The 10550-nt window shown below is 56.4% G+C and overlaps 3 protein-coding genes across 3 annotated transcripts; all 3 read right to left on the minus strand.

Moving 5' to 3' along the window:
* Positions 1-1950: 1950 nt before the first annotated feature.
* On the minus strand, positions 1951-4893 carry MYCTH_2107828 (uncharacterized protein; the record flags this gene model as incomplete). The annotated part of the gene is made up of 5 exons (XM_003660354.1): positions 1951-1966; positions 2018-2032; positions 2216-2330; positions 2526-4743; positions 4834-4893. The coding sequence occupies 5 exons, from the start codon at positions 4891-4893 to the stop codon at positions 1951-1953; spliced, it is 2424 nt and encodes an 807-aa protein (XP_003660402.1).
* A 1085-nt stretch (positions 4894-5978) lies between these two features.
* On the minus strand, positions 5979-7921 carry MYCTH_2298688 (uncharacterized protein). The gene is made up of 3 exons (XM_003660355.1): positions 7449-7921; positions 6402-7323; positions 5979-6215 (listed from the first exon to the last, which is right to left on the minus strand). The coding sequence occupies exons 1-2, from the start codon at positions 7735-7737 to the stop codon at positions 6404-6406; spliced, it is 1209 nt and encodes a 402-aa protein (XP_003660403.1). The 5' UTR covers positions 7738-7921; the 3' UTR covers positions 5979-6215; positions 6402-6403.
* Positions 7922-8548: 627 nt separating this feature from the next.
* Positions 8549-10046, minus strand: MYCTH_2054998 (uncharacterized protein; the record flags this gene model as incomplete). The annotated part of the gene is made up of 3 exons (XM_003660356.1): positions 8549-8985; positions 9107-9769; positions 9971-10046. 3 exons carry the CDS (start codon positions 10044-10046, stop codon positions 8549-8551), a joined length of 1176 nt encoding a protein of 391 aa, XP_003660404.1.
* Positions 10047-10550: the final 504 nt, after the last annotated feature.

Consider the following 10550-nt stretch of genomic DNA (forward strand, 5'->3'; position numbering starts at 1 on the left):
TTGACATGACCCTTGGCTCTCGTACGAGAGAAGGGGGGAAAGGAGAGAGGGCGGGGGGCGCGATCTGCTGATACCCTGCAGAAAACGACAGCCCCCAAGGCCCAACGGCCCGCTTGTCTGTCCGCCGTCGAATAGGAGCTTTCGCTCTCATCGAGGTGCCCTAGTTCAGGTCATCACACCAGTCCCGCGGGCGCCTGCAGCAGAAACGTCATTGGAGCCATCCCGGTGGTATGTAGGTACTCATTCAAATCATCTGAACGGATTCGAAACACCGGGATCGCCAATGACGACAAGCAACATTGGTTGCATACACGCACCGTCTGGGGATCTACCGGTCTGTAGCGAAGCTTCGGACCTGGCTCACGTCATCCAGAACCGGCGAGTCAATATTCCAAGAATCCCGGGTGGGGTGGAAGAGAAGAGTAGAACGAAATGAAAGAGCACAGGACGGCATACGAATGTACAATACATACGGGTTGTCTCTGCCGTAAGCCCCCGAGTATGGTCCTCTACGTGGGGGTGCTCTTCCACCAAGTTTTGCTCGGGGGAACCTATCAAAATGCCGGCTTGTTGGGGGGGCACTCGGCGGTATTCACAAACCGGTCTCAGGCTCGAGATCCAATATGCCGAACCCCGGTCCGACATCGCAGGCAGGACGGGTAGGGAGGTCTGTGTGTACCGAGTAGGCACCTTTGATTTGCACGTGGCTGACGGGTCATGCGCATGCACGGGTTACTGCGCATACCTCCCTCTTTTTCTCTGATCGTACGCAAGGCAGCCCCGGATCTGAACCTCTGAACCGTGCCGTCAAGCGGTGAGCATAGGATTGTATAGGAGAGAGCGGGTGAGAGGAGGGGAAGAGAGAGGGGAGAAAGGGGGTGTGGGCCGTGACCCGAGGGAATGGATGCGATATGCAGGACAGCCAATCCCTGTCTCTTTGCTTACCAAGTCGTCGGAAGTGAACGATACTAGCTATCTGGCGCTGGACGCTAGTGACAAGGTCTAAAGACCGGTCAAGCCTGAGCCCCCCTTCTCTGGCTAGGCCAAATGGATAAGCGTAAAAGAAGAAAGGGTAAGGTGAATTTATTAACTAATAGCACGCGTCAGGGGCAGAAATCATACGCAACACAACAGGAAGGTACATACAAAGAATTAAGAACGCCTGCAAGGAGGCTTACGATGAGCACGAGCACAGTGCCACGGGGATGTACAGCAAATATGATATCCCTGCGGACGAGAACATTCTCACCCTCCGCTACTGTTTGCCACGAGAGGCCAACCCAACCGACGTTACACTCCTTTGTAAACTCAATCACGCACACCTCCTCGACGCTACTATTGTCGTGGCCACGAATATTAGAATATCTCGCCGCTCGATTAGAGTAATTCCGTAACGCATGACAACAACCTGCAAACGCTAAGCAGGCACCGGTAGTTTCCTTTCTTCCCAGGCCTCGCAACCTTGACTGCAATTTTCAGACCCGGGAACACGTGTTGAGAATCCATTGCCTCACGAAACAAACTCATCCGTTTCCACTACCAACTCCCAAGTCAGTCTCAGAAGGGGAATCAGGACCACAGAGAAGACAGCTCTAGCAGGTCTAACATTTTCGGACTAATTCACTGATAATAAATAACGTACCCATATACCATACAAACGTACCCATTCCCTCTTTAGACTTGTTTTATTAAATGGTTCTAGTCTAGTTAACTAAATGTCAGAAGCGCTAGAGCTTCTGAAGTACTAGCCACGCGCTAGCACAGCGTATAGTATACTCGCGAACACTTTGACCATTTCCTTTGTCTATAAATATCACTCGTTTTTTTCTCCTTCATTATAGATAATTTAATTAGGCACCTTTTAGCCTTTAAGCTACCTACTATAAAGCTCTCTCAAATGCTTATTCGAGCTTGCCGCTGCTTTCGACACTAAATTACAAACAACCCAGACTAATTACCGAACGCTCTGTCAACACCACACCACCACAAGTTCTTCGGAACTAAAGGTCAAGCTTACCCGGGATGTGACGTTCTATGATTGGCAGTTATATATTGATTATCGTTACTCTTAAGAAGCTTGCTTTGACGGTACATCGCAGAGCGCGCTACAAAGCACCAATCATGTAATTATGTCCGCCCCCGACTCGCGATGATGGCCCGAAACGGCAATGGACTGCGTTCCGACGTTTGACTTGTAGGGCAGGGAGATACTGACATGAACCGCCCTTTCAGGTCACCCTGAATATTCTTCTCAGGGGTGTGGTGTCGGAGGCTGAAGAACATGAGTAGAAGGCCAAAACAACTCGGGAATTTGAGCGGCTCAGAAGCGCCTAATTAATTAATTGCATGACAGAATGGGAAAAAAAGGTTATAAGACAAATAACTTGGGAAACTATTAACGGAAACAATCGAGACTCTCATCATCCTCAGCAGCCACCCGCCACAGCCCCCTCCACAGCCCCCTCCCCCTCCTCCTCCTCCGCAACCGCCTCCTCCTCCTCCTCCGCCTCCCCCGCCACTGCTACCACCGCCGCCACCGCCGCATCCACCACCGCTAGAACCCCCACCACCACCACCATCACCACCACCGCCGGACCCGCCCCATCCGTCACCGCCGCACCCTTCATAACTGCCGTAAACGTCGGATCCAAAGGCCAACCCGCCGAAGGAGCCTCCCCCTTCGCGGTCCGGCCTCCAGGTGGAGTGGTACGTTGAAGCAGCGGTCCCGGCCCCGGGCCGGGTTCCCCAACACCTCACCGGCCACGCCCGCTCGGTCGTCGTCTCGCGGTCCCAGTTCCCGACCAGCGGGGCGGGCCTGATCTGGGCCTCGGAGGGCACGACGCTCAGCATCCCCTCGCCGAGGGGGTCGCCCCTCAGCTGGTCGGCGCGGCGGATGCAGTCGCGCACGAGTTTCTTCTCGGCCGCGATCACGCGCCCGTCGAGCTCGACCTCGAGCCGGACGCGGTCGGCCTCCGCCCGGCGCAGGCGCTCGTCAGCCAGCCGGGACTGCTCCGCCGCCTCGTCGGCGACCTCTCGCTGCCGCTCGACCTCGTCGAGCTTAGCCCGCGCCCGGGCCTCGACCTCGCGCACGGCGGCTTCCCGCCTCGCCAGCTCCTCGCGCCGCGAGCGCGGGTACCACCGCCACCACCGTCCGACCCGGAGCAGCGGCCGGACGCCGTCCCGCGCCTTCTTCGCCCCCCGCAGCGCGCCGGCCAGCGTGCTGTGCTCGTCCCGCAGCCGAGTCCACCGGTTGTGCTCGACCAGCCGCCGCCGCCGGTTCCGCTCCGCGTCGGCGCGCCGCGTCTCGATCGTCCCCGCGCCGTCGAACGCGGCCAACCGCCGCTCTCTGTCGGCGAGGCAAGTCTCCAACTCCGCCACCCTCTCCAGCAGCAGCAACGCGCGCACGTTCGCCATCCGCTGTGTTGTCGTCCATTCCCCGCCCTTCTTCCCCTCCCCGTTTCGAGTTGCCGCCGCTCCGCTCTCCTCTTTCTTCTTCTCCTCCTCCGCCTGCGCCCCCGGGCCACCGCCGCCGCCGCCGCCGCCGTCGCCGTCGCCCGAGTCCGGATCGAGGTAGAGCTCGCGGTACGCTAGGGTCCACAGGCGCTTGGTGTCGTCGAGGGCGGTGGAGCGGCCGGCGGCGGGGATGGTGTCGTCGTGGTTGACCGGGTGGCCGACGTGGGCGCGGCAGTAGGCGTCGTAGGCGGCCGGGGCGAGCTGGTGCGTGTGCCAGACGAGGTCGATGTCGAGGGTCGGGACGAAGGTGGTGGACCGGTGGGCCTTGATGAGGCCGAGGAACTTGAGGTAGCGGGCCTGCCAGGCGGGCACCTGGGCCGGGGAGAACGTGATGGTGGTGGAGCTGCCGCCGGCGGCCGTGTTGGTCGTTGTCGCCGTCGCCGTCGTGGTTTCGGCCAGGATCCGATCTACAAACGCCATCTGGCGGAGCGGAGCATCCCAGAGCCCCAAGACGTGCTGGCCAAAGACGGCCTCGCAGAAGCGCGCAAAGGCCGAGTTGTACCCCGCCCGCTGCGACGAGAAGGCCATCCTGCACGAGGGGCACGTTGGGGAGCGTCGCTTGCCCAGCCGGTAGGCGGACCACTCGGCCATGGGGATGATGATCCGACACCTGTTCCTCCGCGTGTTGGCGGTGCAGTCGTCGGAGCCGCACTTGTAGCCGCGGACGTCGAGGGGGCGCCCGATGCTGGTCGAAAGGCGCGGGGTCTCGCCGTCGGGCTCGAACTCGAAGAGCCGGTATGGGATGTCGGGGAACATGGTCTCCCACTTGCGCTGCGAGGCCTCGTGGCCGCGTGGGTGCTGCCTGAGCCTGGCGAGCGGGAAAGAGAGGCGGGCGTGCCAGAGAGGGGGGTACTCGGCCGCCATGTCCTTCCGGAACCGCTCCGGGGAGAGCATGTGGATGTAGAACACGAGGGCCACGTCCCAGGGGGGCAGCGGCCAGCTGGCAGCCCAGCCGTCATCCTCCCGGTTGTCGCCGTCGGAGCTGTCGTCGTGGGTGTCCGGCTTGTCGGCGTCGTCCTTGACGACCCACTCCCGCAACAGGCGGAGGTAGAACGAATACCGCACCTCGGCGTTCATCAAGAACGCCTGGACCCTCCACTGGCCCGCGGCGTTCCGAGACGACACCTCATTGCCTGGGGGCGGCTCGGGATAATAGTTGGAATCGTGGCGCCCCGGCGATTCGACGTGGTTGAACAGGGCGCGGAATCTGCGGAGAAGCCATACGTGGTCCTAAAACGAGTGTGATATTTGGTCAGCACGATGCTCGAATAAATTTAGGTAATTACAGGACCCGGGTTAGGAAGATTAACGGCTGCTTACCGTGATGCGCGCCACCGAAAACTCCTCGGCAACTGGAAACCCGACTTTGACCTCTGGCATGTCTCCGTAACTAGGTAAGGTAAGTAATTACTCATTCGCTTCGTTTGTGGATGGCGGGAATTCAAAACTTGATTTTCCTCCCTGATAGACTGCGCTCGAGATTCGAAGTTGTGTGTGTAATTAATTACTCCTCCTTTCCACCCATCTCTGATCGCTCGATCGCGGCTCTCCCTTTTTATAACCATCGTCATTGTTGTGGCTATGCTCGTGCTCAGGTTGAGTATCTGTTTAGAGGTATCATTAATAGCGAATGAGAATCAGCCCACATGTCAACCTCGACTAATTAGACTGTACCTTGCCTAGCTCGACACCGATGTGCTGACACCGCTAGGCGGCAGGTAGCCTTATCGCCCTTGCGAAGCGGTTCTCAGGTGTGTGCATTCTCCAAACTCTTCCAAAACCAGCCTCAGCGCTAGCGTGAACGCCTTGCTTCATTCCCCACAGGCCCTCCGGTGCGGAAAAAGGGATCGGTATTCAAGGCTGGGCCACTCGGTCCATCGACACCGAGACTCGAATTGGTATTCTATTAGGCGTAGTCATAATATAATTATAGTACTGGTAAGGTCAGGTGGTAAGTCGGACCCCCCCCCCTAGTGGACCACCCCTACCTGTGGACCGCCCATTCCCATACAAACTCATACAAAACTCATACTTTTCAATCCTACATTATACATCCCACAATAGTACAATAGACTTCAATCTTTAGAGGCGGATAGTAATATAGAAAATATACCAAGAAACTACTATTTTATTTATTTAGAATAGCTATCAGAATTAGGAATAAGATCTGAAAATATTGTTAGTAGCTACTAATAAAATACTAAGGTTTCTTAACATCTTTTACATTTTAAATATCAACATAATATAAGAAATAATAAGAAAAACTGAACTAAATCTTAATAAGAAATGTTTAAGGAACAATTTCCTGTTATTATTTTATATATTGAATATCTAGTTGTTGTTTTGTTGAGGGAGAGTATTTTTCTATATATAACCCTGAGGGTTAAAGCTGGAGTGGTCCATAGGCGGGGGTGGTCCATTGGGGGGTGGTCCGACTTACCTGCTTCACACCTTCACATCAGCTTCGAGTTTAGTCAATTCATCACATAATTAGGATTACAAAAACACATCTGATAGGTAGAGTTCAAAGATCTCATCCCAGGGCAGAAGGCCCATAAAACCTGCCGGCACTCGTTACGACACTTGCAGCGGCCACAAGTTCTTGTTTTGTCCCTTAATTACCTGCGTCGCTAAGGTATTAGTAACCCAACCTGATTGTCCCTCTTCTTCTCTCTTTCCCTCATCGTTTTTTCTTGTTTCATCTATGATTATTCTCATCGCGAAACTACTGTTAATCAGTTTTGCAAAGAGTATCTTTTTATAAACGCTTTTGATTATTAAAGCCGACTAATTAGTATCGTAGCAATAAATTCTAGAAAAACAATCAAACCCTAAAAGAACGGAGAAGAGAAAAAAAGGAAAAGAGGGGGAACAAAAAGACGTCGTACCGTCAAGCGACCTCGACCTCGATGATGCTCTCGACCGACTGGACGGGGCGCCAGATCTTGACGATACGCAGGCCGGCGCTGGCGATGAGGTCGCGCCACTGATCCTCGGAGCGCTCGGCGGCGGCCAGGCAGGCCATCATGGTGATGTCGGAGACGGTGACGCGGGCGAGGGGCCGCTCGGCGCTGACGAGGCTCTCGTGGATCAGCAGGCGCGAGTAGCCCTTCTCCATGGCCGGGGCCAGCGTGCGCAGGATCCGCCGGGCCGCCTCGTCGGGCCAGTCGTGCAGCACGTTGTGCATGAAGTAGACGCGCGCGCCCCGGGCGCCCTCGGGCTGCGGCGTGAAGAAGTCGTGCGGCCGGACCGCGATCGGCCCCGGCGATGACGACAGGTCGTCGTCGACCACGACGTCCTTGAGGATCTCGGGCAGGTCCTCGAGCACCAGGCTGCCGGGGGGCACGCGGTCGCGGTGCCGGGCGAGGAACTTTTTCAGGTCGTGGCCCTTGCCGCCGCCGACGTCGACGACGAGGGGGCGGCCCTCCTTGGCCGCCTCGACGACCGTCTCGGTCGGGTAGATGTCGACCCAGGGGGTCAGGTTGTACTTGGAGTGGCACTCCATGGCGTCGTTGAAGTCGGACGTCAGCTTGGCGTTGGTGCCGATGTACTGGAACAGGGTGATGTCCCTGCCGAGCCAGTACTGCAGGTTGCACCGGCTGACGTCCGTCGGGTTCCGGAACCCGGTCTCCTTGAGGAAGGCCGGCAGCGTCCGGAACATCGGGTTGTTGAGCTCGTGGTAGAAGCCCCCGTAGATGCTCGCAAACGAGGGATCCTCGGCCAGAGCCGCCGCCCAGGGAGTGCGCGCGTACGTGTCCAGGCCGACCTCGATTACGAGGTGCTGTCCGGAGATGGCACGCATCATTCGTTCTGCGGTTTTTATTTGTTTTGATTTCCTCAGTCTTCAGCGTTCGGTTTTTTTTGGTTTCATCTGTGGTCACGAAGAAAGTAATTAAACAAAAAAAAAAAAAAAAAAGACAAAAAAAAAAACATACGAATCAGCAAAACATCGGCCCCCGTGAGCTCGGCCAGCTTAGTGCTGGTGATGGGTTTACCTCCCGCCTCGGCCCATTTCCTAAAGACGCCGGCGTCGATGAGGGTCTTGACGGCGGCGTTGATGGCACCGCTGACCCAACAGTGGTCCCAGGCGATGTCCCACGGCGACTGGATCCTCCGGAGCGCCTCGAACACGGCATCTCGGGCGCGGATTCGCTCGGCCTCGCTGGAAAACGACTTGGCGTCGATCCCCTGGAGGCTGGCGATGAGCTGGTCGGCTGATGCCATGGCGGAGGAGTGGCTGAGTATTAATAAGTGATAAGTTGACGAGAAGTAACGCTTCGTGGCTGTGGAATAAGGAAAAGGCGCTAAGAAGAGTCGGGAAAACAAAAACAAAAAAGCAAAGCTAAGGGAGGCCCGGGTGTTTTTATTACTTAATTAGGGGGGACGGAAGCCGTGATATGCCCGTTAGTTCACCTCGTTACTTTAAGTGCCTTACATACTCGGTAAGATATCCGGCGATTTGCATACTTGGGTTCGCGCCAACCCCCTCTCACCCCTCTTCCTCTCCACTGCTTCACGGGTCCAGTCCTCTCGTTTGCGCCTCCTCATCGGGTGGAGTAAGCCTGGGATCGGAACACGGCGCCCCGCCGTGGCCCCCACTGACTTGAAGGGGGACTCCCGTCGTTCGGGGGACGCGCCGGCCCGTGGGGTCGAACAGGGCACAACCTTGATCCGTGAACGTTTGTCTCTACTGTCTCTCTCTCTCGCTCTTTTTCTTTTTTTATTTATTTTCCTTTTTAACCAGCTCTTCCGATTCTTTGTGTATTATGTCGACGAGAATGAAAACAAACACAATCGAAGCATGCTCGCATATTTATCGCCCAGCAAACAGATCGATATGCACTGTATGATATAGTATATAATTATATATGTATGTACGTATGTCCAAATCTACCTTGGGCAGTGTACCTCCCTATAATTATACGCCATACTCCTTACTGTAATATCAGTATTGCAAATTATAGATAACAAACCAAAAAAAAAAAAAAAAAAACAATGTGGCGTGCGCCCCATCCCGAGTTGTTTCCGTATCTAATCAATAGCTCTTCGTTTCCGACGATACCGAGACCTCCAAGGTCCTGTGGATCCCGCCGCCTTCCGGATCGTCCGTCATGCCTCTGGCCTGGGCGGTGGTGACGAGCGGGATGGCGTCGAAGCTGGGGCGGAGGTGCAGGCTCGACGACTCCTCGGCGTCCGACTCGAGCTTGTGGCCCCTGACGCCGTCCCAGTCGCGGTTCCTGCTGCCGCCGCCGCCGCCACCGCCACCGCCCCGGACCGACGTGGCCTGGCTGCCCCCGAGCTGCCTCCCCGAGAGCTGCTTGCTGCTGCTCCCGCCGCCGCTGCCCCCGCCGGTGGCGCTGCTGATCCGCCCCCTGGCCGCCTTGTATAGCGGTCCCAGCGTCGGGAGGGACGCGCACACGATAAGAATGGTCCCCTCTGCCACGCCGAGGATGTCCAGGTACGGTACCGAATCTGGGAGGGAAACCGGGGTTATTAATTAGTCAATCTTTGGATTGGACGATTAAAAGTAAAAGTAATAAAAAGGGGGGGAAAAAATAAAAATGCTAACGAAGAAAAGAAGGTCGGAACTCACAGGTCGGATCCTTGGCCAGAATCTCAAAGATCTGGCCAAAGATGGCGAGCTTGTAGATGGAGACGACACAGGCCAGGACGCTCAGCCCCAGGGCGACGGCGACGGCGATGCGCGTCTTGAGCGGCATGTTGAGGCGCATGATGAAGGGGATGGGGTAGAGGGCGAAGAAGACGTCGAGGAAGGCCGAGTAGGCCGAGGTGAAGTAGCCCAGGTTCGCCATGACACTGACGGGGGCGCAGGAGCCGCCCGGGATGGTGCGGTCCCATCCGTACTCGACCGGGTCGCACTGCTTGAACCACCAGACCGACGTGGCCAGGATGCAGGCCTGCGAGGAGAGGGCGAGCGCCCAGAAGACGACCTTGGTCTTGGTGCCGGGGCTGAGGATCCGCTGCAGGGTCGAGATCATGGCGAACTTGGGCAGCGAGAAGGACCAGATCAGCACGGCGCTGACGATGACGTTCCACTTGAGCGCCTCCGTCGCGTCCTCGGGCGCCAGCGTCGTGTAGTGCCTGCCGAGGCCGTGGCGCGACCCGATGGTGATGAAGATGCAGGTAACCAGGAAGACGACGAGACAGCCGAGCGTGATGTAGTCGTCGATGCCCAGCCCGCCCCCTCTCGCTCTCGTGTAATAGACTCGGGTGAAGACGCGGAGCGAGACGACCACTGATCAGATAGCAGTTTTTTGAGTTAGTTCTTGCAAACCACGGGTTCCTAGAACGCACCGGACCTCCCCTCCACCCCTTCCTCCCCTTTTTATCTCCTCCTCTTCCCTTCCCTCTTTCCTCCTACAATGTTTCTTCTTTTTTTCTTCTCTCCTCTGCTCATCCTTTTTCTTCGTCCCCGTCGCCCGCGCAACTGACGTACCTGTCAAGACGGCAAACATCGCCCAGCACGCCCGGTCGGCAACCTTGCCGTAGTCCTCGACCTCCCACAAGCCCATCGTGACTATCGAGCAGTCAGTCCATCCAGGCCAGGGCCAACCGAGTCTGCGTCGTTTGTCTTGTCGACGAACGGCCGTTACACAGTTCGTTCGTTATGCCGCGCTGCTTGACATCGAACAAATTGAACAAGAAAAAACGCGGCAGGAAGCAAGCTTGTTGAACTCGGGAAAAACGAATGAACTGGATATATGGACTGGGTAATTAATCCGGAGCTTTAAGAGAGAAAGAGAGTGAATGAGTGAGAGAGAGAGAGAGAGAGAGAGACAAAGGACTATCTACACCACTCCAATGATGTTTGGCCACTGTCCCCGGAAGGGGAGGAATCCTCTGCTGTGTACGGTCCGTACACAGTAAGACTCTGAGCAGCAGATGAAACATTGTCTGCGTTATTATTTCGGACTACTTCGTACTGTGTATGCTGCCGAGCGTCCCCAACAATGGAGCATCGCAACCACTGGCTCGGGTCTGAACCGGGTTCCTTCTAGCGCGCCCACTTGGTATAA

Source organism: Thermothelomyces thermophilus, chromosome 1 (genome assembly GCF_000226095.1).
Source record: "Thermothelomyces thermophilus ATCC 42464 chromosome 1, complete sequence".
Taxonomy (NCBI): domain Eukaryota; kingdom Fungi; phylum Ascomycota; class Sordariomycetes; order Sordariales; family Chaetomiaceae; genus Thermothelomyces; species Thermothelomyces thermophilus.

Excerpts from the sequence above, each read along its gene's own strand:
- MYCTH_2298688 (XM_003660355.1), bottom strand. The coding sequence starts at position 7,737 with ATGGCATCAGCCGACCAGCTCATCGCCAGCCTCCAGGGGATCGACGCC. Across the intron at positions 7,324-7,448 it reads GGCCGATGTTTTGCTGATTC|AACGAATGATGCGTGCCATC; the intron begins GTATGTTTTTTT and ends TAAAAACCGCAG.